General features: G+C 35.0%; 3 protein-coding genes across 4 annotated transcripts in view; all 3 read left to right on the top strand.

The window, feature by feature from the left end:
- On the top strand, positions 1,057–12,909 carry LOC105156630 (alpha-glucan water dikinase, chloroplastic). 2 transcript variants are annotated; one of them, XM_011072824.2, is made up of 34 exons: positions 1,057–1,185; positions 1,668–1,952; positions 2,545–2,589; positions 2,717–2,826; positions 2,928–3,006; positions 3,119–3,210; positions 3,296–3,449; positions 3,650–3,874; positions 4,035–4,373; positions 4,455–4,562; positions 4,682–4,780; positions 4,886–5,029; positions 5,139–5,230; positions 5,818–5,952; positions 6,176–6,338; positions 6,430–6,519; positions 6,633–6,818; positions 7,106–7,168; positions 7,247–7,309; positions 7,405–7,464; positions 7,597–7,749; positions 7,879–7,962; positions 8,649–8,825; positions 8,924–9,030; positions 9,262–9,475; positions 9,573–9,676; positions 9,857–9,989; positions 10,165–10,290; positions 10,895–11,005; positions 11,346–11,444; positions 11,705–11,878; positions 12,111–12,203; positions 12,381–12,496; positions 12,642–12,909. In XM_011072824.2, exons 2-34 carry the CDS (start codon positions 1,680–1,682, stop codon positions 12,844–12,846), a joined length of 4,416 nt encoding a protein of 1,471 aa, XP_011071126.1. In that variant the 5' UTR covers positions 1,057–1,185; positions 1,668–1,679; the 3' UTR covers positions 12,847–12,909. The 2 variants fall into 2 exon arrangements, with proteins under 2 accessions (XP_011071126.1, XP_011071127.1); XM_011072825.2 differs by having other exon boundaries at positions 7,609–7,749.
- LOC105156631 lies at positions 18,343–21,848 on the top strand. The gene is made up of 7 exons (XM_011072827.2): positions 18,343–19,126; positions 19,217–19,303; positions 19,427–19,642; positions 20,005–20,169; positions 20,553–20,606; positions 20,773–20,919; positions 21,353–21,848. The coding sequence occupies exons 1-7, from the start codon at positions 18,743–18,745 to the stop codon at positions 21,728–21,730; spliced, it is 1,431 nt and encodes a 476-aa protein (XP_011071129.1). The 5' UTR covers positions 18,343–18,742; the 3' UTR covers positions 21,731–21,848.
- LOC105156632 (lipase) overlaps positions 25,207–27,607 on the top strand; it is a gene marked incomplete in the record, with an annotated part of 3,562 nt that continues 1,161 nt past the window's right edge. Inside the window, 6 exon segments of the mRNA XM_011072829.2 lie at positions 25,207–26,234; positions 26,338–26,432; positions 26,567–26,670; positions 26,795–26,895; positions 26,988–27,091; positions 27,446–27,607. Coding sequence (XP_011071131.1) covers positions 25,986–26,234; positions 26,338–26,432; positions 26,567–26,670; positions 26,795–26,895; positions 26,988–27,091; positions 27,446–27,607 — 815 coding nt within the window.

Below are 27,607 nucleotides of genomic sequence, written 5' to 3' on the forward strand. Positions count from 1 at the left end.
TGATCGAGGTCGCAATTCGAGATCGTGTTCTCGAGCAAGATCAGATACATGCCATGCAAATGCTTGCAATTTGAAGAGTAACTTAATTAGAAATCCAACTTACATATTAAGAAATACAATGTAAATTATGGTTGTTCAATTATAGTTGTTTACATGATCGACAGAGTTGGACTTGGTAATATATCTAGACTTACAAAATTTTATTGGACAAAATTGTAATAAAAAGCTAACCCCCTTCGTGGAATCAAATTTTTTGGACCACACGAGTCTTTAATACCCTTCCGGATATATATATATTTGGAATAACAAACCCAAAATTAGAGAATTCAAATATTTAATAACAAAATCTTTTATACTTTTATATTACAAAGTATTTCTATGCCCTTCAACTCTTACTTTTATATTTTTTTATAAATATATATATATATATATATATATATTTAAAGTAATTTAAGATTCTTTCACCATAATTTTCCTCTCACCTTCAAATTATTCCATTTAAATATAGTGTAAAATGTCACCATCAATATGCAAAGATTCATTTATTTTTTATGGGGAAAAGAAAAGGCTGCGTAGCCAAAATTGGAACCACAATTAATTGTGGTGGCACTAGGAAATTATAATTACACGAAAAATATCCAAGAAAATATCATAAAGTAACAACAAGGAAATATCCAAAAATTCACCCAACCACATTCTCATTATTTCATTAATACTCTTTCTCTATTTATTATATAAACTCTGTACTCAATTTATCACTCGTATTTGAACACTTAAAATAAATATTTATTTTCAAAGGAGGTGATTTTGACTCCGCTATATTTATTCTCAACTAATAGTAAAATTATATATTAATTTTAACTGATTAATTATATTTTAAAATATAAAAAATTATTTATTATGTACCCAACAAAATATCTATCAGCCGTAGAATATCATATGCAGCCGCCAAATGGTTAGCGGCCGTGCGGGACCCCATGCTCCAATTCCCAAGCAACGTGATAACTCCCCCGTTCTTTATTTCGCTTTCAGTGGGCGTGGCCCGCTCAGAACAGCGCTACGTCTCTCAGGCTCCATCGCAGTATAAGCTGCAAGCCAGTTATAACATATTAACGCAGTCCCATTTCCAGTTTCCAATCCTTGTGCACAACTGGATCAACATTCTTATTCTTTTCACAGTTTGAGGTGATGATTACAATTTTAGCTAATTTCTTGGAGTGCATTTTGTTGAACTTGATATAGTCCTGATAGTTGTTGCATTTTCATATTTTTCTGATATTTTTGGTCGATCTTGAATGCGATCTCCTTTGGATTAGAAGCTCTATTCTTCATTCATTGAGTCTTCGGATTTAATATGTCCATTTGCTGAATTGGATCTCTGATTCTTGAGTATTTGAGCAGTGCGGGGTTGTGATGTGTTGCTTCTCTGTTTTTTGTCTGCGGTCATACGATCTACATTGTTGTAAAAGACTGAGCCTTTTTGTCGTATGCAGATAATAACATTGATTAAATTTGTGGGTGTGAAATTATGCACCCTGTATATGTGAAATGTAATTCAAATTTGAATTGCTTATAAGCATACATGTATCCGTGATGTTGCATGTGTGATAAGCTCAAAGTTTTTGTTCCTTTTGGTGGCAAAGACATTGATTGTTTTCCTCTTATAGGATTGCGGGAACATGAGCAATTCGATAGGGAATAACTTCCTGCATCAGAGTTTGCTTTCTCCAACAGTATTGGAGCATCAGGGTCGAATCAATTCTTCAAGTTGCCCTGGGGGAAATACTCTTTTCCAGCCTCAAGCAAATTCACTAACACACAGATCATGTATATCAACTGCTCTTCGTGGTAATAGATTGAGAATTCAGAAAAATAAATTACTAATGGGAAAGCAGCGTGCCGTTTCAAGATGGCCTCAGGCTGTTTTGGCTGCTGATGCATCTGCTGAAGTGGTAAACATAAGAACTTTACTATTAATTTTGGTGATAGGTTCATTTTTAGCATGTAAGGATGGTGAAGTTAAAGCGGAAGCCCTTTTTCAAAAAAAATAATAATAATAATAATAATAATGATTGGAGTTGATCAAACTGAAGATGGTGAAGAAGCCAAGTGTTGCTAAGATCTCAGCTGCATAAAAGAATGATAGGCAAAGATGTGGTGAATTAGAAACTGATGTCGACCTCGGATGTGGTCGTTAGTAATTTAATCATGCTAGTGATACCCCAGAAGTATTGTTAGCTTAATATACTTTTGGGTACATGGAAAACAAACAAGTTTGCAACTTTAATTCAAAAGGAAAAGAGTTAATGGTTAGGTAAAAATTCATGTTAATTGATTCTCGAGTTATGGTACTTAGTTTTCAAAAAATCAGAGAAAATATCAATTCCTTCTAAATAAGGCTGAATAATGATAGTCAAAGTATTGGTCTTGAGACCATTTCAGCAGGCATGTTATTCTTTTAGTGATTGTTGCAGCCTCTATGTTGATAGCAGCAGAGGTAGTTAGTTTGATGTTCATGGAGTTTGATTTTCTTTTGTTTTCAAGTGGCACGCAGAGAAGTTCCACCTTGAGGGGAATACTGAATTACAGGTATTTGTTGGATATTGAGAATTTTAGATTCAAATTGACTTTGTCAGCAATTTATATAATACTCCTACAGTGATGGAAGCAAGTCATATCTCTATTAACAACAGAATATTTGGGTGCAATTAAACAGGTGGATGTTAGACCTCCCACTTCGGGATCTGGATCACTAGTAAATATTGTAGTTACAAGTAGTAGTGACAGCCTACTTCTCCACTGGGGAGCAATAAAAGGTCAAAAAGAGTAAGGTCAATCAGACTAAGAAATCTAATCAGTAAATGGTATCCTTGGCCATCAACATTAGCAAACTTTTGTAATCCGTGAACTTTCCTTTTCTTCCCCAGTAACTGGATACTTCCACAACATCGTCCAGTTGGATCTATGGTGTATAAGAGCAAAGCACTCAGGAGTCCTTTTACGAAAGTAAGTTTCACTTAATTCCAACTAACACATAGTAATCATTATGACAACCACAAGAAATGGATTGTGATTAGACTGTTACATAACATGTTTTCATTTCGTGATATTTTCTTAGTCCGGCTCAAATGCCATCCTGAGGATAGAGATTGAAGATCCTGGAGTACAAGCTCTAGAGTTTCTTATCTTCGATGAGGCCCAGAATAAATGGTAAGACAAAATTTCTTTAGAAAATTCCAAGTTCTTCTATGAACATATCACTAGGAGCAGGTTTTTGAAGATTCTTTTTCTTCAGGTATAAGAAAAGTGGAGGGAACTTTCATGTTAAATTGCCCGTTAGAGAATCCCGGACCTCAAATGTATCAGTTCCTGAGGATCTTGTGCAAATTCAAGCATATTTGAGGTGGGAGAAGAAGGGGAAACAGATTTACACCCCTAAACAAGAGGAGGTATTTTGCATTTCCTATTTAACTTTTATGTAAGAACTAGCTCGAGGACGTATAAAGTTTGATAAATTTTATCAAACTTAGTTTTGAGATATTTTGCCACAGGAATTGTTAATTTTATTATGGTCTGGTTGTCTGCTTAATGATGTCACTTATATCCTTATAGTTATTGATTGGTGTATGTTAAAATCCTTCACTGACAGGAGGAGTATGAGTCAGCTCGAATGGATCTGTTGGAAGAAATAGCTAGAGGTACTTCGATACAGGACCTTCAAAGAAAGTTGACAAGCAAAGATGATACAAGTGACAGTAAACAGCAACTTGTCTCTGGATCAAAGAACAAAATACCTGATGATCTTGTTGGAGTACAAGCACATATAAGATGGGAAAACGCAGGAAAACCAACCTATTCTCAGGAAGAGCAACTTGTAAATACCAAAGCTTGCATATTATTTGAACAGTTGATCATTGTTACAGGAAATCACATTTCATTAACCTGCATTTGCTAAATGCACTGGAAGTACACAAGTTCTTCCTAGCTGTTTGCTCATAAGTCCCTTTTAAGTCTAAATATCATCAATTTAACAGAAACAATTTGAGGAAGCAAGAAAGGAGTTGCAACTTGAACTAGAGGAGGGTGCTTCTCTTGATGAAATACAGAAAAGGATAACCAAGGGAGAGATAGAGACTAAGATTGCTAAGCAAGCAGGTAGAAAAAGTTATTCCGCCGTCAAAAGAATTCAGCGAAAAAAGAGGGATGTGATGCAGCTTCTGAGTAAGTTTACTTCCAGGCCGGTCGAAGAAAATATATCCTCAGAACCAGAAGTTCTCTCTGCAATTCAACAGTACGAGAGGGCAATAGAAGATCATATTGATGGTCCTATTGTGAAGAAACAAACTTATAGCTTAGCTGATAAGAAACTTCTGGTAAGTATATTTTGTGAATTTTCAGTAGAAAAGAAGTTGTTGCCAAAGTTTTTTCTGATCTTCTTTTTGTGTTTTCTGAAGGTACTTGTAGCAAAGCCCTCTGGCATGACAAAAGTTTATTTGGCTACTGATCTTCCGGAGCCTGTTGTTCTTCATTGGGCTTTGTCGAACAGACCTGGAGAATGGGCAGTATGTTTATTAATAAACTTGAACTTAATGCAAGTTATTGATAAAATAAAAATATTTGTAGCTTTTGTAGCATATAATTTCTATCTGAGAACTGATAAAAATAACTGAACATAACCCAGGCACCTCCTTCAAATGCGTTGTCCCCTGATTCAGTTTATTTAGACAATGCTGTTGAAACAAAATTTGCTGCCAGTTCCTTTGATGACCAATCTTACAAGGTTTGCCATTTGAAAGTTCATAAGTTATCTACATGCCTTAATGCTATTAGCTGGTTGTTTATCATTTACCTCTGAGGAAAATCTCATAAATTATCTGAACCTCAGGTCCAATCATTAGAAGTCACAATTGAAGATGACGGCTTCGTGGGAATGCCCTTTGTTCTCTTGTGTGGTGGGAACTGGGTAAAGAACAAAGGGTCAGACTTTTATGTTGAGTTTAACCCTGAATCAGTAGTGGTGGTTCAAAAGGTTGTTATCTGTTTCCTTCTGGTCCTATATCTTCTAACTTTCCTTCATTATCATATTCCACTTTCCATATGAGGTATTGACATCATTTTTCTACTAATTTTGCATCCAGAAGGGAACTTTGGATGCAAAAGGAACATCAAAAGTCTTGTTAGATAAGATAGCAGAGTTGGAAAGTGAAGCACAGAAGTCCTTTATGCATCGGTGAGCAATCTTAAAGTTGTTGAGTTTCTGACTTTCAGTGCTGTTTCTTTCATTCTTTTTCATTCTTCATTATTGATTGCGACAGAAAACATGAATTCCATATCTTGAATTTTTGGAGTTTCATGAATGATAGCGAGCTTTTTTCTCTCTTTTTGGGTTCAACAGATTGAAACTACTAGAGATAATATTACAGCACCATAGAGCTTTATATCTTTTGCTTGATTTTCAAGTATATGAGTGAGAGTTGGATACATGCATTCGCCACCCAATTATGTGGCCTCGACTTGTTAACTTAACAGTGATTCTTTGAAGCCCACCAGCAACATTAAGAGTGACTCCCTTTTGTGATGGTATACCTATATTTGAAAAGAAATGTGAACTTGTCTCCTAGATTCGGACCTGTCAAATGCATTGTTTGATACTTCTTTCTTATGGAATGAACGTTCAGTTCTTGTTTGTGCTCTGGAAGAAAGAAGCTACTTGATATGCTGAGTTCCAAGTGTGCAGAATTTCTTGGTTTCATATGTCGTTCTATGTAAAAGTTATTTACTTTGTCATATTCAGAAATATGATATTCTTTTCTACAGATTTAATATTGCAGCAGACTTGATGGAGCAAGCAACTAATGCTGGTGAACGGGGTCTTGCTGCAATTCTTGTGTGGATGAGATACATGGCCACAAGACAACTGATATGGAACAAAAATTATAATGTAAAGCCACGGTAGGATTCATATGCCCCTTCTTTGTTTGCTTCTAGATGTATATAGGACCCTTTCAAACTTTGAACAGTATCATCTATGGAAAGCCAAGTATAGATCCCCTCCGAAAGTGTTTGGTTGTTATTTGTTCTTGTAGAAGAAATTTCTCCACACACTTTATTGGGCCCTTTTATTACCAGGGAAGTATTTTGAAATTTGCTGCTTCTGGTGCATCTGTTGGTGCAGTGAGATAAGCAAAGCACAGGACAGGCTTATAGACTTGGTACAGAATGTCTACAGAAGTCGTCCACATTATCGGGAAATCTTACGTATGATTATGTCAACTGTTGGTCGTGGGGGTGATGGAGATGTGGGGCAGCGGATAAGGGATGAAATACTAGTCATTCAGGTCTGCGTCTGAAATCTTCTCTTTCTGGTCCTCCCATTTTCTTCACTGGAGCTTTTCAATAATGTTGCCACAATCTTTTACCGAAGTGCAGAGGAAAAATGACTGCAAGGGCGGAATGATGGAGGAATGGCATCAAAAACTACATAATAATACCAGTCCCGATGATGTTGTAATCTGTCAGGTACTCAGAAAGTCGATAGTCCCTTTCCGGAAAGAGAAAAACTTGACTTATTTTTGTGGGTCAACTCCATAAATTTGTATTACAGATGAATCATGTTACATCCTTTTCTGCAGGCACTGATTGAGTATATCAAGAGCGACCTGGATATTAGTATTTATTGGAAGACCTTAAACGAAAATGGCATAACCAAAGAGCGCCTTCTTAGTTATGACCGTGCAATCCGCAATGAGCCAAATTTTAGGAGAGATCAAAAGGATGGACTTTTGCGTGATCTTGGAAATTACATGAGGACGTTGAAGGTTAGATCGTGATCCGATGTTTCTTGTTTTTATTGAACTTGACTCCATATATTGATGAGCATCTAAATCTCTAAAATATAATGTCTGCATGAGGGAATATGAATAGTCTTTAATGATTGTAGTGACTAATATAACAAAATATTATATAGTCAACTTATTAGATAAGATATTTCCTGCTTCTTTATAGTGCCTAGATTACAAGATTGTTTCTGAGCCATATTCTTCCAATGGTGATTATGTGACTCGTTTATTTGAGAAGTTTTAATCCAACGAGTACGTGTATACAGGCAGTTCATTCAGGGGCGGATCTTGAGTCTGCTGTTGCAAATTGCATGGGCTACAAGGACGAGGTACTTCATCTTAATGTAATTATTTGGCAATTTTGCTTCTTTGTAATTTTTTCTGAGTGTCCCATCAATTCATATCAGGGAGAAGGCTTCATGGTTGGGGTGCATATTACTCCAATACCTGGCTTGCCATCAGGATTTCAGGTGATATGTATTGTCCAGTATTGAAGATCTTTTGCAATATGCCCATGAATAAGAACACCATGTAACATTTTGTATTGTTGTGATTATGGAAACAGGAGCTAATTCGATATGTGCTATTACACATTGAAGATAAAAATGTAGAAGCTCTTCTTGAGGTATGGAATGCTTTCTAATTGCTGCTTTTGCTTCCTTCCAACTTCCAATCTGATAAACTTCTCGAAGCATTTTGATTCTCTTTTCTTGTTTCCTTGGTTGGTAAAAAATATTCGAACAATATTCTAACATAGGGATTGCTAGAGGCTCGTGAGGAGCTTAGACCATCGATCAACCAACCTAAAGACCGCCTTAAGGATCTTATATTCCTAGACATTGCCCTCGATTCTACTGTTAGGACAACAGTGGAAAGGGGATATGAAGAATTGAGTAATGCCAGCCCTGAGGTATGCTGTAATTTTCCTTTTCTTCTCCCACATGATTTTGGGTTCTATTCTGTTAAACTATACCCAAGTTTCATTGACTTGTTCTTGACGTAGACATGTTTTTATACATTTGGTTCATGAATTCTGCAGAAAATCATGTATTTCATCTCTCTTGTTGTTGAGAACCTTGCTCTTTCAGTGGACAACAATGAAGATCTCATTTGTTGCTTAAAGGTAAGACTGAATGCAACAAAACTTCCCTGCCAGTATTTTGTTCGTATTTTTTTCGACTGTTTTTAGAGACCTTAACATGTAATGAGGTTTAAGTACGCATTTAGAGGCCTGATGGTGTTGCAATAGGATAATTTACTCACGTAGGGATTCAATTTGAAATTTTTGCAGAGGATAAAATCCATAATAGTTTGCAAGATTAACCAAATAAGACAATTTAACAGAACTTTTTCCTTACTCTTATGAGGAAAATCATCCTTTTTTCTTTCACTGTCATGTCATTATTTGCTTTGAGCTTATTTACTACTATTCTGTAAGGACTACATCGTCTGATTAATGGTTGACCTGAGAGCAGCGTCTTATATATCTATTATTTGCATTCTTTCAGAATTAACATGAGATGAGTAAGGAAATTTGTCCCTTTCTCGTAGCCTCAATCCTGTATGTCACCATTTTCCCAAAACTTGACATCTGCAGTTTGTTTTATTAGCCTCATCAAGTTCAACGAAAATTGCTAATAAAAAAGGAAAGAGAACAGGCATAGCAACATAAAGTAAAAAATGGGCAAGAATTCTGCAATGAATTGAACAATTGGAAGAGTATACGGTTATTGTTTGTCTTTTATTGGTGTATTCTTCTATATAAGAAATCTTTGGTATGCTAACATTCACATTTTCTTGGTTTGTAAGGGATGGAATCTAGCTCTAAGCATGTTGAAGAACGGGAATGATCACTGGGCATTGTTTGCTAAATCAGTCCTTGACAGAACTCGACTTGCACTTGCAAGCAAGGCAGAGTCATACCATCAACTAATGCAACCATCTGCTGAGTATCTTGGTGCATTGCTCGGAGTTGATCAGTGGGCCGTATGTTACCGAAGCAATCTTTTGTAGTACTTCTTTTCTTCCTTCCACCTTTACCACAGGATTGTTTTAAGTCTACAATATATGTTCACTTCACGCAGGTCAATATATTTACAGAAGAAATGATTCGGGCTGGATCAGCTGCTTCATTATCCTCCCTTCTTAATCGACTCGACCCCGTTCTTCGGCAAACTGCACATCTAGGAAGGTTATTATAATTTACTCTACCTAATAAACTCAAAAGAGCTGTATTGTCCAGCAAAAATAGCTCTGAGTGAAATTCTCCAAGAACTTAACAGCATGAATCCACTTCAAGTTCTTTTAGATCTAGCAATGATTTAACAAACTTCTGAGCATTTGTGAACACAAGAAAACCATTTTTTGTCGATTCTGAACTCATATGGTTAGCCACTGATTCAAATTTCACTTTCTGGAACAGTTGGCAGGTCATCAGCCCAGTTGAAGCCATAGGATATGTTGTTGTAGTTGATGAGTTGCTTTCTGTTCAGAATAAATCTTACTCAAAACCAACAATTTTGGTGGCTAAATCTGTTAAAGGGGAAGAAGAAATTCCTGATGGTGCTGTTGCAGTGCTGACACCAGACATGCCTGATGTTCTGTCCCATGTTTCTGTTCGAGCAAGGAACAGTAAGGTGGTATTTCTGTTATATGCTTGAATTGCGTAAGTCTGATCGCACAAACATAAAAAGTTCCCTATGTAACTTCCCAAATGAGTTCATCCTTTTGTAGGTTTGTTTCGCAACATGCTTTGATTACAATATATTGGGTGAGATTCAAGCAAATGAAGGAAAGTTATTGCAGTTAAAACCTACCTCTGCAGATGTGGCATATAGGTAACGTAACTGTTGCAAAAATTGCAGTATGCATTCGCTGAGCCCAACATAAAAAAATGATATCCATTTCTTTGTGCTCCTTTTCTGAAGATCCATCTTCGCGAAAAGCTGAACTGAGAAGCCTTAATTATATTTATTTTTAACGTGAAGTTGAAATTTTTGTTTATCATTTAATTGAAGCATGATGAATGAGGATGAGCTAGCAACTGCAAATGACTCTAAAGAAGTTCCGGCTGCACCATCTGTGACCTTGGTCAGAAAGCAGTTTTCTGGCAGATATGCAATATCATCTGAGGAATTTACTAGCGAAATGGTTAGGCCTTTTTAATGCATCTTTGACTTGAGAAAGTTCTTTTTTTTGTTTATTTATTGTTTCCTGTCCATTAGAGTGGCATTTTATGCAGAAGGTTAGTGTGAAAAATAGAATAAAAGTGCAGGTCAGCTCTTTTTCTAAGCTTATACAGAGTGCATGATTTCAATTTGTGCAGGTTGGAGCCAAATCACGTAATATTGCACACCTTAAAGGGAAAGTCCCATCTTGGGTTAACATCCCAACTTCTGTTGCCTTGCCATTTGGTGTTTTTGAAACAGTCCTTTCGGATGATCTAAACCAGGTCATACCCCTTCTTAGCTGACATCGTTCATTTAAATATCCTACACTGTCGTTAAATCTGAAATAAAATATTTTCATGAGTTATTTAGAGAAACATATAATCAATTTCATATACTTATAATCTCATTTCAAAATCTGACTGTTTGACCAAGAGCTTTTATCTTTGCCTGGGGGAAGTTCCATGAGTGAAGCGGGACGATCTTACTTTAGGCAACAAATGGTTAAGATAATTCTATGAAGAAAGTAAGATACCTTTTTGTTGAAAGGTGAAGCTGAAGAAATGTCCAGTTTCTTAGCCGAACTCCATTTGTTAGAAACCATTGATTTCTTGCTCAAGAATAGCCACTAATCTTGCTACTCCAAACGAGTTATACATTTACATTTTTCAAACTCAAGATGTCAATCATATTAAATGCCACGTGCTGTGCATGAAACTAATATCTCTTTCTAGGTTAAAAAGTATAGGTATTTCTGTGAGAATGGGTTTAATTGCGACAAGTGCAGTATATATGTGGAGACTTCTTTTTCACACAACTGAGGAAATGTGCAAACTTAGTAAAACAATGATTTACATGTGTGAAATATAATTTATTCATGATTCACAGGTAGTGGCAGACAAGTTGCAAATACTGAAGAGAAAGTTAGATGAAGGAGATTTCAGTGCGCTTGGAGAAATTCGGAGCTCAGTTTTAGAGCTTTCAGCTCCACCACAGTTGGTATGTACTCCCGCAGCAGCACTTGTTTTATGAACTAATATACTTCAAGTTTGTGAGGGACAAATACACATTGACTTCATACTATTCACTTATTGTTTGCGTATATATTTCTTTAAGTGTATACCTGGAACTTCTGTTGCCTAGTGAATGCTTCCAGCAACAAGTTTCAGTAGACTGGAGTAATCTGAAGTAACTTAGTAATTGTAGCATGGATGATTTTTTTTTTTAACACATGTAGCATGGATGGTTAAGATGTCTATTCACCTTTGTTTTGTTAAGAAATGATTTCATTAGTTAGAATATTCAAACGGCAGATATTCTTTTCTCAACTTTGTTCCAGGTCAAAGAGCTCAAAGAGAAGATGGAAAGATCTGGCATGCCTTGGCCCGGTGACGAAGGCTCACAGAGATGGGAACAAGCATGGACAGCCATAAAGAAGGTAAGTGCTTAAGAACCAAACAAAAAAGAACACACTCACGATTTGCAGCAATATCTTTTTTGAAGTAATCCAAAAAGTTTGGTTATTTTACATGACATGTCCAGGTGTTGCGTAACTTTCTTTCATTTAATCCTTCTCCTTTTGGGTTCTCGTACAGCATTGTAAATATAGAAGGATTTTTAGATCATTTTTTGGTCCTATAATTTCTCTAACACTAATTTGCATTCGGCTAAATACTTGATCATTCTCTACTTTCCTAGGTATGGGCTTCGAAATGGAATGAGAGGGCGTATTTCAGCACAAGAAAAGTGCGGCTTGATCATGATTATCTTTGCATGGCTGTCCTTGTCCAAGAAATAATAAATGCTGATTATGCATTTGTCATCCACACCACGAATCCATCTTCTGGGGATTCATCAGAAATATATGCTGAGGTAAGATATATATCTCATCTCACTATAATGTTCAGCACACATGATACGAAAACTTAGAAGGATATACTGATAGACCAACTGGCTTCAGAAATACTCAAAGATTCGGTAGCTGGTTAAAAGACAGCAAACATGTTACTTATGCTACTTCCAACCAGGGGTCAGAGAACTTTCTGTATACGGCTAGTAATTTACATAAGTCTTATATATATGTATATACATGTCTTCTGAATAGGTGGTTATGGGGCTTGGAGAGACCCTAGTGGGAGCTTATCCAGGTCGTGCTTTGAGCTTTATTTGCAAGAAAAATGACCTTGACGCTCCTCAGGTATATCATTTAGTGAATATATATTCTTTTCAGAATCGGAATGTATGAAATTGTGATTTACCTCAGTATTTTGACTTGCCATTCTTAAAAGTAAATCAGCTTCTTCAACCCTTGTCGTCCTTGTTTTATGCATGTCTAAATGATGGATAAACTTGAGAAAATACTTGACATTTTCAGGTTTTGGGTTACCCCAGCAAAACTGTAGGCCTTTTTATAAGGCCGTCTATAATATTCCGATCAGATTCAAATGGCGAAGATCTAGAAGGCTATGCTGGAGCTGGGCTTTATGATAGGTAGAGTTTCAGAAAAGAAAAACAATTAGTTCAAATTTGATTAGTTGAATCTCATTAATAGCTTTCTAGTTCAACTTGGAAAAGATTTCTTTCAGTGGCACCATGTCAGTTGAATACAATGTTCATTTTCGTGATCTATTGACAGTGTCCCAATGGATGAAGAGGAAAAAGTTATCGTGGATTACTCATCTGATGCACTGATTGTTGATGGTGAATTCCGTCGTTCAATTCTCTCTAGCATAGCTCGGGCAGGAAGCGCCATCGAGGATCTATATGGATCTGCACAAGATATCGAAGGAGTCGTGAAAGATGGAAAAATTTATATTGTCCAAACAAGACCACAGATGTGATCATCAGATCTCGTTGCTGTTCGTATTTCTCAACAAACAGCCAATGGTTAGTTTTCCTGGACTGGAAATATGCAGTCTGTAGGGATGCTTTGTAAAGAGAGGTTTAGGTGCCAAGAAATAGAGGCAAGTACTGGTAGTTTATACCAATGCACAGAAATACAGCGATACATATATAATTATATATAGGTGAACAATGATATTCCAATTCATTATTTTGAGCTACCGTCTATACTTTCTTGTAAACACATCATAAGATGATTTCAAAATTTATTTGTGAAGTTATGAAATTGTTGTTAAATTTGTCTGTTTTTTTATGTCAAAAGGCCTTTGACGCTTATCCAATTTCACGGCCCATTAATGAGGCTAACTCATCCGGAACACTGGTAGATTGGCCCAATATTCAGTCTCGCCCAATTTACTCTGCTGTTTGAGATCCAAAATGAATGTGGGCCGAGGCCCAATTTAAGAAATATGGACTACCTAAAGATTTTGAACAAAATAAATATGAAGAAATTCTTATGGCGCATATTATGAATGATTTTCAAGTGATAAATAAACTATTTTTTTTTTCCAAGAATGAAGATCCCGTTGAATGTGATAAATTTGATATGGGGAATTATGGAAGTGAAGACCCACTATTGACCTGGATTGGATATCTGATGCAGAATTTATTTTATCTTATACTCCATTCAATAAATACTTCTACATATATAATTTTTTTTAAATAAAATATACAATATTATTTTTATATATGTAAAATAAAATAAAATTTGCAACAGAAAATCACACCCCTATTGAGCATCCGTTTCCAACTGAATTAATTGGGTTTCTACTTTCTAGTCCTCCATCTCCAAAAGTCAACACGAAATGAAGATTTGGAGTCTCATAGTGGGGTTAGAGAGTAGAGTAGCAATAGCATCATGGATTTCCAATTTCACTCCTTTCTCAATCCATGTAAAGTTTCAGAATCTACCGACCATATATATATCTTGTTACTTCTGTTTACTGTTTGATTGCAACAGCAACAGCAGTCTTCTGCACTTGGACTTTCCTTGCTTGTTTTCACACTTGTTCCATTTGCACTTGCTTCCTAACCAAAATCGTGCTACTAACTATACTTTCTAATGAAATATTAATATATATTTCTTACACCCAACCATCTTAAAATAAGTAAAACCCATACAATTTAAGATAAAAATGAGTGTTATTTAGTGGATTTCTTTTCATATAAAAGTGAATTATGACACGTTAACTTACAGTATACTGATGTGGCATGATCTACATTGTTAATATTTTCACATCTTAAAAGTGGGTGTTAAAAAAACACCAGATATTGTGAATTATGTCACGTCAACAGTGGGACTTGCATTCTACTAAAACAGCATAATTTACATTATTTTATATTTTCATATCTGTTCCATATACGAAATATTCCTATTTTCATCAATCTTACTTTATAAGATATTTAATCTTTAATTCGACTTTGTTAATGATCATATTGAACAGGAATTACTCATCATTTTCTTAGGAACAAGAAGTCCTTTCACATAACGAGATTCTCTACAGTACTGCATTGTCTAGGTTGTCAACTTATGTCGTACAAGCGTGATAAACATAAGAACAAGCAAATATAGGCATGTTTCTTCCCAGTAGGTCGACAACTTCATTATTCGAAATTTGTTTCACCAGAGGGATGAAAGCCCACATTTACTAGAAACTAATGAATCTTTGGAAACTTGTGTAACTAGCAGTAATAATCTTGGTCAAAATTGCTTATTCGCGGGGAAACAATGCAAGAACTATGGCATGAACATGAAATCATGAAGCAAGCAATGGAAGTAGCCACATAATTGTGTTGATTAATATGACATCTTGTGAAGTTGGCATGAGCAGCCAGCACCATCATCTTGTGCATCATGATGATGCCATGGGCCAAAGAGTGTGGGATGGTGGCAGCAGCAATGGCCATGATGCCACCAGCCAAAAAAGGGATGAGTGGGCAGACAAACATTCTAATATTCTTCCTTTCCAACGATTCTTACAACCATATTCAATCATGGTTTGGGGAAACCTCCACTTTGGAGCGGTGGGAGTGCATTCTCAATGCCTAAAGTCCTTTCTTTAGACATAGTTTTTTTCCTTTCTCAAATGTTTATTTGGGTAAGAAAAGCTGACTTTTCAGCTGAGACATAATCATTGCTTAACATTTATCTTTAGGGGGGTCTAATAAGTCCCTTTAGTTCATGTCATTTTCCCTCTTAAAAGAGTCACTAATTAGCTTCTAGTCCATGTCCAACTAAATAATAATGACCAAACAAACTTAATGGACCATCTTCTTCCCTCACGTTATTTACCAAAATTCAAGATGTTCCACAGCTGCAATTCTAACAAAAATAGTCAAATGAAAATCTACCAATAGATTTGGTGGGCTGCTCAGAATATATTTTATCAAAAGATTGAAATAATTCTTTCCCCCTATAGTCTAAATTTGATGTTGTACAATTGGATATATATGACTTAAAATTCTTTGAATACTATATATGAATTAAATGCAATCTTGAAATGATAGTTTAATTTATGCATCTGGTCCATTGTTTGGTGAAGTCATTGGTGCAAACCCTAAACCACTCATCCATTCTTTTTATCATCATTCTATTCTCTTTTCATTTGTACCTCTTTTATAGAAAATGCTCTTTAGTACTACTTATATAGTTATATTCCTCTTTCAAAATATTCTACTAGTTGGAATTTGGTCCACATTATCCTGAGATCAAGGATGACCAACAATATTAATCCGACCACTTTGTTTTTTCTATTTTCGTGATTTACTATTTAGATAGCGAGTGATTTAAATAATTGATTATATGTCAAATATAATAATATTTAGTTTGTTGCATGATTAATTGTATCCGATCAAAATCGAGTGAGAGGGTGAGTTTGCATACAATTTTAAATTCTATTATGACAATATTTTTGCAAATATTTCGACCAAAAAATTAGGAATATTCGGCAACCACCCTCAAAATGTGGTCAATATCATAAAGAAGATAGCATAGATGCAGAAAAGTGATGGTGGGTGTGGGGATGAAATACTGAGAAAAGTTGGGGTCAAACTGATAAATACAAGAAATGGGCCCATTGTCAATTTCAATGACCATCATTCTGTTTGAGGGCCTAAAAACATGGACCCTTGAAATCATGTTGGGCCTTTTCACAACCTCCACCTTTTTTTTCTTTCTTTTTTTTTTTTAATTATTATTAATAATGCTTTCTTCTTTTTCTTCTAATCCGTTATCTACTTCTTTTTGCAGCAATTTTTCATTATAAAATGATATGCATACATATGATATTAAATTAATCACTCTTTTGTTAACTTTATTATAAATGGGATATTATTATATATGTGCATTGAATTAATTAAAATGTATATGCCCATTAATCTATATCTATACTATATATAAAAAAAAGACATTTTTCCCTCACAAATGATGGTTATGACACCGCAACACCAATTTTGTTGTTATGCCAATAATACCTCTAAGTTGATATTTTTTTATTGTTGCTTTATTTATTTATTTCTTTTTTTTTTGTTTTTTAAAGTATGATGTATCAATTTATATATATTTTCTTATTCATAATATATTTTAAAATATAAAATATTATTTATTATATGCATGCAGGAACAGCATGACATGATGGCTAGTTAACTTAAAAAAAGTTCCTCTACACTCATAAACGACGATTAATAACACCGTTGCGCTAATTTTTTATAAAGTTAAAAATGTCTTTCATAATAAAATAATTAATTTATTCAACTTTTTAAAATTTATATTAATTGATAAATTATTATTTTTTATTAATATAATATACCAATTTATATATATTTATTTTTATTTATAATATATTTTAAAATATAAAATAATATTTATTATATATATAGGAACGACATGCTACAACCACTTATAATTAAAAAAAAAAAAGAGTTAATATAAAATTAGTATTTGGGCATGAAATTACAATGGGAAAGAGATGCACACGCATGGTATGATTAGAAGAGGGTACTTTTAATCAAGTCATGTGATGTAATAATTCCAAACTGGCCCTTTTCCATTTTGAAAAATCCATATGTTGTCCCCTCCTCTCCTCATAAAGCAACTCAACCTTTTTGCACTCTCTCCACCAACAACTTTCCCACGGATTTCTCCAACCTTTCATCTCTTCCCATATTGTTAAAATTCAAACATGTAACATATTTATTTTTATGCATGTGGCTAATTATATACGTGAGTGTAATTGAAAAAAAATAAAAAATTATTACAAGGTCGATATTTATCTCACTCCATATAAATTTATTGTAATGGCCTAATGTATATGTATTTTTAGTTATTATAATAGTTCATTGTTTAAATTAATTGGTCAATTATTTTGAATATTTTTCCTCAAAAAATCGAGTTTAAGAATAGTATATGGCTTCAAATCATCCTAATGTAGATCAAATTGCCTGCATGATTTATACCTTCTATTATATTTCACACTCAATTCATACAAGACTGAATTTGGGTGGAAGAATCTGAATTTGATGAGAAGATTTGAAGTACGGATTTCAGTAACTCCATATCAAATGAATTTAAAATTTATTACAATTCCACAACTTTTGTACCAAATATTTATCCAAACAAGTTTGATGCATTTGTTACTATAGATTTAAAATCCTTACATCCACATCCATCCATCCAGACATGGCATAAAAGAATTTGGCTTGACATATATATGTATTTATTATGTGGAGTGCAAGATAAATAAATAAATATTATCTAGAATTTGCAGTGTGTAAGAAGCAATAGGAACATGGCAGAATAGTTCATCAAGAAATCAAAATTAATTTAAGGAAAAAAAAAAAAAAGATTTTGGGGTGTTGGGTAAAGGGTTTAGGACCCAAAAATGATGAGAAATCCCAAAAATGCGCATGCAATTGCATGAATGCCTGCATAAGCACGCAGTGCTAATAACCAGGCGCGCGTGCCACTATGCATTGCCCACTACTTACACACAAAAAAAGAAAACATTATTAGTTTGCTGCTCAAAGTTTTGCTTCTCAGACAAAAGACACCTCAGAGCTCCATGCAATAAAATCTTATCTACTTTGTGGGTATTAGTAAATATAATTTAATTGCTAATTAATGTATACATACTTTCTTTACTATATAGAAAAAGAAGTTCAAATATTCATTCCCATTTCTTGAAAGTATTTTATTTAAAGAAAATAGAGACAGAAAATCAAAACAAAGAAAAGGGTGATTTGGAATAGTGTGGGAATTGAGGTGTAAAATAATAATTATATGAGAGTGAGCTGACACAAAGAACATCTAGGGAAGTGAGAAAGCAAGGAACTTTAGAAAGCCAGAATCCAGTGTAATTCCCATCTGTCCTCATACCCAAAGTAAAGAATAACAGAAATCAGGACACATTATATTATTACAACACTGTAAAAATTTTGACACACAAAAGTTAAAGTTCCAGTCTTTGTATTGGAGACTGGAAACATAATTAACTTGCTTAGGGTGTTTATACCCCCACCCCCCACCTTCCCTCATTCTCTTCCCTTCATCACTTGTCATTCTTCCCAAAGAAAATTAAAAAAAAAAAAAAAGGAAAAATTAACATATTCTTGCATGTCTTGGTCACATCCCCACCCCACATGGACAAAACTCTAAAGATTCACAAACATAGTAATTTCTATGTTTTCTTTCTTTCTTTTTTTTTTGTCTATTACTTAATGCCTAGAAGTTATACATTTGTCAGAATATAAAACTAAGGGTAGAGCATAGAACTTGAAGAGAGGCAAAAACCAAGAGAGGGTTTCAATTCTTTGCATTGGGAATGGTGAGAGAGTGCAATGAGCTTCCTTAGAGAGAGAGAGAGGTCACAGTGGCTTTGGTGCATGGATTTGAGGTTTGCAAATTCTGAGAAGATTAGGTGCTCTTTGGATCACAGAAGAAGACAACGTCGATGCACACAAAAACAAACAACTCATGTGTTAGAAGAAACAAGACCCACAAATTCCTCAGAGATGGCTTCTAGTTGCTGCTGGAAGATCTCCCCAATCATTTCAGCTTTTGTTTTCTTCCTGTTCTTTTTCTCCTCCGTTTGTCCAGTTCTATCAGTCAATTTTAATGCCACCAAACAGAACTTCCGGCCCGGGGATCATATGTCCAAGAAATTGAAGTACATCAGAGCCCATCTCATGAAAATCAATAAGCCTGCTGTCAAGACAATCCAGGCAATCATCTCTTCATCCTTTCTGTTTTTTATTTTTTATTTTTTTGTTTTCTTTCCTCTCTTGTTTTAATCAAGTGGTTTTGTTGTACAGAGCCCTGATGGTGATATCATAGATTGTGTTTTATCTCATCAACAGCCAGCTTTTGATCATCCTGAATTAAGAGGGCAAAAGCCATTGGTGAATAACACTGAGTTACCATTTCTCTCTTTTTTTTTTTTTTTTTTCCAAAAACAAAAAAACTGTAGATCAATCAGTCTTTAACATTTCTCTTTATATATATATATATATTTGAATTTGCAGGATCCACCTGAAAAGCCAAAAGGGCACATATCAACGACAGGCATGTTTGAAGAAAATTTTCAGGCATGGAGCATGTCGGGAGAATTCTGCCGGGAAGGCACGATTCCCATGAGAAGAACAAGTGAGGAAGACGTTCTGAGAGCAAGTTCTGTCCGAAGATTTGGACGCAAGATAAGAAGGCCTATCAGAAGGGACTCTTCCAGCAATGGCCATGAGGTTAGTGCTTATGAAATGATCTTTCAATTTTCTCACCAAATTAGACGATGATAATCATGATGACCAGTTTAGCTGAAGAAAGCCCTCATCTCAACACACCAAATCCGTAAAACTTCTGGCTTCCATAAATTTAGAAACTTCACTGCTGCTTTCCCTTTATTTCCGTGATGTGTGTGACAGATATTTAGGTGTTTTTCTTACACTACTGTCCCAAATACCATAAATTATGTCACTATCAGCAGTAAAATTTGTATGCTTTTACACTCTATCCATATATATATATATGGGATTTTGATGATATAAATTAGTAGTGAGGACAGTGGCATGATTGATTTATGTTTGTACACACTGGGAGTTTTCAGCATGCGGTGGGGTATGTGAGCGGAGAAGAGTATTACGGAGCAAAAGCAAGCATAAATGTGTGGGCTCCTCGAGTTGCAAACCGCTATGAATTCAGCTTATCACAAATGTGGGTAATAGCTGGTTCCTTTGGCGATGATCTCAACACCATCGAAGCTGGTTGGCAGGCATGTTTTTACTCTTCTCCTTCCATTTCTTTCCACCAATTTTTGTTTGAAAAATTATAACCCATAGGTCGGTTTGACTCCAATTGAACTAATTATATGATAATTGCAATACGCTTGTTGATTGGTGTACAGTTCAAAAAAAATATGACGTTTGCACTAATTAATTACTCTGTGATTGTTTGGTTTCGTCCAATTTTTCCTATCACTCAAAGTTGCTCCCCGGAAACGCGGTTTCTACAGTAGAAATTTAATTATCCAGACAGTGGGAACAATTTTTTCTGCCCTCATTAAAGAGCAATTAATCTTCAACAACCTGCAGTTAAGACAGCCATTGATGGATGGATGCTAGCTATGCTAATTCAATATATGAATTTCTCAAACAGGTTAGCCCGGAGCTTTATGGGGACAACTATCCTAGGTTCTTCACGTACTGGACTGTAAGTTTGATTTATTACCAATTAAGGAAAATAATGTTATCTCGTTAATGTTGTCCCTAGCTACCTTAATCACTAATTCTCGAACAAAGCATATGAATAATTAAGTATGATAATTAATAATGATTATAGTACTTGATTAATTTAATTATTTAAATGGGACGTGCAGAGTGATGCGTACCAAGCGACAGGCTGTTACAATTTGTTGTGCTCGGGCTTTGTTCAGACCAACAATAGAATAGCAATTGGGGCTGCAATTTCACCAACTTCATCCTACAACGGTGGTCAGTTCGACATCAGCTTATTAGTGTGGAAGGTAATTTCACGACTCTAATGCCATATATGGTTAATTATTAATATAATTAATTGGTATTTATGTTTAGTATAAAGTTATTAATTAGAATAGCAAAGAGGAGGGAGAGATATATGAGGACTTGTAAAGTTTAGGGGTGGAATCTACAATTTTATGATCCGGTCAAAGATATCCTGAAGAGATAAAATAAAACAAATAAATTAAAAGAAAAAGAAAAAACTTTATTTATTTGGATTGATTTTGGTAGGAAAATTAAAGACAGCGTGGAGCTAAATTCTCATGTACCACCTAGCTAAGCTAACAAAAGCATGTCGTGATATATATAGAGAGAGAATGAGTGAATGGACATAATAATGATTTTGGCTTCAGACTCTTGTTTTGGAAGCAAAGATATCATCTTCCTTCCACCTCACTCTAACTCTATTTGTACGTACAGGATCCAAAGCATGGGAATTGGTGGCTGGAGTTTGGAAATGGGGTTTTAGTAGGTTACTGGCCATCCTTTTTATTTACACATCTTAGAAATCGTGCGAGTATGGTACAATTTGGGGGAGAAATTGTTAATAGTCGAGTATCAGGATCCCACACCTCCACCCAAATGGGCAGTGGACATTTTGCTGGAGAAGGGTTCGGAAAAGCGTCTTATTTTCGGAACCTGCAAGTGGTTGATTGGGATAACAGCTTAATCCCTTTATCAAATCTTCGAGTTTTGGCTGATCATCCAAATTGCTATGATATACAAGGCGGGATTAATAGAGTTTGGGGTAATTATTTTTACTACGGAGGACCTGGAAGAAATTCCAGGTGTTCTTGATTTTTCTTTCAATTCTTTTGATTTTTCTTTCCATCTAACAACCCATCCATTCATTATACTACCTTTACCTTTACCTTTAGGGGCATTGTAAATTGGGAATTGGAAATAGTGAATATACTATCCATCTTCTTTTTTATATAATTGTTTCATGACTTTGTGTAAACACTACAAAATCTCAACCCCAACAAATTACAACTTGACTACTATACCATGAATTCCGCCGTTAACTATAATGGGGCATACCAATTATTACAAGAAAACAATAAATGTTGTACATGTTACCACTCCAAATGGACCTTTACCGCTGCAATTAATCCTTTTGTTAAGGAAATCAATTATATATCCTTCTTCAATTAATAATTCTCAATTATTGTCACTAGCCCACATTCTTTTTCAAAAATTCAATAAGGGATTCCCCACTTTATAAATACTCCAAAACTTTCTGGCGTATTATGCTCCATGAAAAATAAGATCAATGTCAACCCAACTCAACATAGGTATTTTGGGATTTTTGGCTGGTATAGAAAAATGGGGTAGGGGACATTGGGTGTGATAATATTGATACTTTTTATAAATATATATATATATATAATTATGCAAAAAAAACATACAAGTAATTTGTATAATTACGCCAAAGATGTGAAGATATAAATGCAATTATCCCTTGTAAAGACAACCAAACACCTCCTCTCGGCCAAACAATGTGGGATTGGAAATTTTGCAAGACTTTACCAGTTTGAAAGTATGTGGATTCTCTCAAGTGTTTGATGGATGGTAGTAACTGTCTTCCTTTCCTTGTAAATTAATGAATCCACCCACCTTCACAGATGTTGGCAGACAATATTCAGCAGAATTGCACTGCTCAGGGCTGGCACTCCTTAAATGGCTATCATCTCTCTTCACACTCACATCACTCAACAATTTACGGGATTGCATCTACCATCACATAAATACCAAATTCTACACCCTTGTACTAACTTTACCATCTACTTTTAATTGCGCTAATTCCAGTTTTACATAAATTCAACTAATATTTCACGTTGTCCGAATAGATTCAAATGACGATCAACTGCATGACTTTTCTATATAAAATATGTATTGAAATTCGTAATTTCTTTTTGAAAAAAAAAAATGTGAGTGGTGATTGGTTGTGAACCCGGCAAATGGTTGGTTGACGATGATATGTTGATGTGTCATGGTAATATTGAACTCTACATATTCCCTTGACTTATCATCAAACATCGCAATCTCCCCAACTGTTAGTCTGAGGAATTGGTCAATTTTGACACCGACCGACAACACATTCATGTTTGTGGCTGTGATGTGATTTTAGCACATAAATGGTCGTGGCTCTGTCGGAATCACGATTCTTGATTGCAAATTTTTAATGGGCTATCAGGCCCGTTAATATCGGGGTTGATAAATGGGCCTCAAGGCCTGCAACTCGAATTATTATACGGATGATTTTTCTCTGGTACAAAATTGAAACTGCAGGATCCATTGTTTCAGTGGGACGGAATATTAACGGACCTTTCACGAGCAAGAGTCAGCCCAAGACCCAATCATAAAAGTGCACGTTGTTAAATGATTTTAGTTATCCAGTATCAGGTCTTATAATTTTAAAAATGTTAACGAAATATGTAAATTAATATATAATATTTCAGGAAAAAAAACCACTCAATTTAAAGGTATTATCAACACAATAAATAATTGGTATAGTAATATATAAATCACAGTTTGTTAGTGAAATATATTTTTTTATATTACATTAGTTATATATTATTCATAACATAAATATAATATAAATTTTCCAAGATATAAAAAGAGTCAAATGATTTTATATAAGTTGTTGTCCCCCAAAAAAACAGTAATAATAATTTTATATTTGTTTCAAAATTGAAAGCATTATAAATTATTTCAAAATATTGGTATTTCCATAATTAGGTCCAACTTGAACTAACAAGTAGAGTGGGTAAATTGATGAGCTAATTAAATTTTTGGATAGAGTTGGGAAATAGCGTATGTAGTAGAAAACTAGACTTTAGTGCGTATCAAATTAATTACTCAAATAAACGCTAAGTTTAGATAAAGGCGTGGATTGGATGATTCTCTCACCTCTAAAAATGAAACACAATTTTTAGGTAAATTTGTTTGAATACATGTTATAAATTTACGATTTCTTGAAAATTGACAATTTCAACCAATCTCATTCCAACAACCTTATAACCTACTTTCAGAAATTATTGAAATATGATAATTTCTTTTTTAATTAATTTTCAAGATATTAATTGTCATCCGTATAACTACGATCTTTAATTACTACTCTTTATACACGGGACAATAAATATAATTTAAGTGATTGTTATGGAGAGTTTTGTTGATATACAATTTTGAATATAATAAAATAATATCACTTTAATTAAAAAATAAAATAAAGTAAATAAGAAATTATGATGCGTAAGATGTAATAATGATAAGCTTATAATTAATAGGAAAAGAAATCATATTTTGTGATATAATAAGTGAGTGTGAGTCACACCTAATTTTTTGAAAAATAATAATGCACCGAAATAGGAGCAGTAGCTGATACGCGCGCATGTGCTTCACAATTAATTAAACTGAGGGGATTGCTTTCCCATTCCCCACACTATTAATAATTATTATTAATTTTCCTTTTTTCTCCAAACAGTCAACCACCAATATCATCTGCTGCCTCAACCTTTGACTATATTTAACACTCTATTGCCATTTTTACTTTGAATTATTAGGGGGAGATTCCACTTAATTATTTTTATAGTTTTATTTTGAATCGACTCAATATTAATTGTTAAAGCTCTCTGTTATAGCTAATTATGATTGAATTATAATTTTAAAATTATTTATACTACTTAAATCCCATCACATCAAGTAAATGAACTTATATAATTTTAATTCATAACATGTCATTTCTGACCATAGATTCGTGTATATAGTCAGAATATTGGTGGAGAATAAATTAAAAGTAAACAATTCAAATACATGATCAATATTAAATAAAAAATATGTCCTTTTTATTTTACGTAAAAAGATGTTCCTCTTACAATAAATTTAAAGGCCTGTTTATTCATTTCAAGAAATGTGGTTTTTATTCTTGGGTGATTTTTTGTTCTCCATGATGAATATTTTAATCTTAGGAAAATTTAATTTGTGTAGAAAATTTTGGACACTCTTACATTCACCTTAAGTTGTCAAATATAGAGTTATTATATGATGTAGCCCCCCTGGTTTGAAAAGATCGAGGAAGAGAGAAAATGAAATATGTGGATGATTGTAATTTAATTTTGATTTATTTCTCGCGTCCCAAGGGGAGGACAGTTGAGGAGGAGTTAGTTGGAAAAAGAACCTTCCAGCTCCGATCCAGCACATTCCTCCGTCCTCAATAGAAACGCCTAGAATCTCTCCTCCAAATTCAAACAAGAAAACGTCCCCACCAAATTCCTTCTTAGTTCACCTAAGCAAATGCAGCCTCCTCTGCTCTTGTCTGGACCGCTACAAATCCCATCATTGTCCCCCCCAAAACACACCCATTTTCCAGGATTCTCCTCCTTAATCCGCTCATTAATCTTTGGATTATCTAAATGACATGTGCCCAAGAATCCTCTCCTCTTTCTCTCTCTTTGTCATCTCTGTGGGCCCAAAACAAATGGGAAATCTCTGGCAGCGGCTAACACTATGGCACGTGCATCAATCGTAACCAGCCTTTTCCAAGAAGAGAGAGAGAGAGAGCGCCTCCCCACTCTACAAGAACAATTGTTTCGAGGGACGAAGCAACTGTTTTGCAACCTCTGAATACGTTTCGTGCTATTTTCATTTGGTGGTTATGGTACATGACTTTATGAATGAGTGAAAGGTAGCCAACCAGGAAATCGTGGGAAGAGGAACACTCCATCTTCAAACTCTCAAAAGAAAAAGATAAAAAAAAAGGACATCCTGTTTTATGCATGTTTGAAAATAGGATCCTCATTCAACGTATTACGTATCAAGAAGGGCCCCCTCAGAAACTGTAACTTGTACCTTACAATTTTTTGTGAGTCATTATTGGGAGGGGGTTTTCTTGATTTCACGTTTTTTTTGTTTGATGATCAAGAGCCTTCTCTTGTTTTTTCTTGAAGAAGGCTCAAACGCCAACATTCTTTCGTATTTCATCTGTGTTTCAATTGGCACATTTGATATATAAATCTGCAAAATTTTCTTGGGGGGAAGCTCAAGAAAGAGGATGATCTCGTGGTGGATATCATCTCTCCAATTGGCGGAGCTGTTTGTGAGTTCTCTGGTGCATTTGGCATATGGGTTTTACATATTTAGCACTGCTGTTGCTGGGGATCTCTCACAGGCATTCAGCGATTGGATTTTCAAGCCTAATTTGGCTGCTGGGTTGAGAAGGGACGACTCAGAAAAGTCCACCACCGTTGACGATTTGCCTCCCATTGTGTTGGTACATGGAATCTTTGGTTTTGGCAAAGGGGTATGAACAATCTTTCCTGCCAATGATTGTAACTCCGGGTGATTTTTTACTTTTGTGATGATTTTCTTGTTGCAAGATTGAAATTTTCCCCTTGTTTCAACAGAGATTGGGAGGTTTGTCTTATTTTGCCGGAGCAGAGAAGAAGGATGAAAGGGTTCTTGTGCCTGATTTAGGCTCATTAACTAGCATATATGACAGGTGGCTGTGTTTTTCAAATTTCAACTCATTGTTCAAAGTTCAGTTTTCTTGTTTCTTGTAGCCTGTGCTTAAGATGTTTTCCGTTTTTTGGTTGTGAATGGTCTTTGTAAATTTTGGTGGGGTTTTGGGTACAGGGCCAGAGAATTGTTCTATTACCTGAAAGGAGGGCAGGTTGATTATGGAGAAGAACACAGCAGGGCTTGCGGGCACTCACAGTTTGGCAGAGTTTATGAAAAAGGTTGAAAATTTGTCTCCGAACTCTGTGAAAGAGAAGACAAGAACTTGCTTCTTCTTCTTCTTTTTCTTCATCTTGTTGCTTTATATTTTTCAGGACTTCTGATTGATTTAACTGAAAAATGCAGGGCATTACCCTGAATGGGATGAGGATCACCCAATTCACTTTGTGGGGCATTCAGCCGGAGCACAGGTTGTTCGGGTCTTGCAACAAATGCTAGCTGATAAGGTAGTCTTCTTGGAAATGAAGTGAACTACTTAGCAATGAGACATTGAAACTATTTCAAATTTGTGAAACCAATAAGTTTAATGTAATTTCAGGCATTCAAGGGGTATGAAAACACTTCGCCAAACTGGGTGTTAAGCATAACCTCATTGTCTGGAGCATTCAACGGTACAACAAGAACCTACTTGGATGGAATACAGTAAGTGATTTCTATGTTCAGTTCTTATTTGCTATAGTTTAGCATCTTCTGATGTCTAGGAGGCTTAATTTTCTGCTGCAATCTAGTCAGTCAATGAACATCTTGACGTTGCTGCTGTGATTTGTTTAATCTACTTCAAACCTGAATTGTCGTTAACAAATACTTAATTCCATAGGTAGCATGAAATGGAACACATGATCACTAAATCTGATTATTCCAGTCTTAACCAGTGTATATTTCCTTGCTTCCTCTACACACCTGTTTACTCAACAATTGTTGCTCAATCATTCCATCTGTTTCCTTCTGTAGTATTTCATCAGTTCCTCATTTCTGATTAACTTTGGTTGTTCATAGGCCAGAAGATGGGAAGTCACTGAAGCCCATCTCTCTGCTGCAGTTGTGCCGCATTGGAGTAATTCTTTATGACTGGTTTGACATTCAATGGCTGAAGGCCTATTACAATTTCGGATTTGACCATTTCAACATGTCTAGAAAGAAAATCGGCATTTGGGGTCT

Source organism: Sesamum indicum, linkage group LG2, assembly GCF_000512975.1.
Source record: "Sesamum indicum cultivar Zhongzhi No. 13 linkage group LG2, S_indicum_v1.0, whole genome shotgun sequence".
NCBI lineage: Eukaryota > Viridiplantae > Streptophyta > Magnoliopsida > Lamiales > Pedaliaceae > Sesamum > Sesamum indicum.

Excerpts from the sequence above, each read along its gene's own strand:
- LOC105156630 (XM_011072824.2), top strand. The coding sequence starts at position 1,680 with ATGAGCAATTCGATAGGGAATAACTTCCTGCATCAGAGTTTGCTTTCT. Across the intron at positions 3,211-3,295 it reads GATGAGGCCCAGAATAAATG|GTATAAGAAAAGTGGAGGGA; the intron begins GTAAGACAAAAT and ends CTTTTTCTTCAG. Across the intron at positions 9,031-9,261 it reads CAAACTGCACATCTAGGAAG|TTGGCAGGTCATCAGCCCAG; the intron begins GTTATTATAATT and ends TTTCTGGAACAG.
- LOC105156631 (XM_011072827.2), top strand. The coding sequence starts at position 18,743 with ATGAGCTTCCTTAGAGAGAGAGAGAGGTCACAGTGGCTTTGGTGCATG. Across the intron at positions 19,127-19,216 it reads CTGCTGTCAAGACAATCCAG|AGCCCTGATGGTGATATCAT; the intron begins GCAATCATCTCT and ends TTTGTTGTACAG. Across the intron at positions 20,170-20,552 it reads CCATCGAAGCTGGTTGGCAG|GTTAGCCCGGAGCTTTATGG; the intron begins GCATGTTTTTAC and ends TTTCTCAAACAG.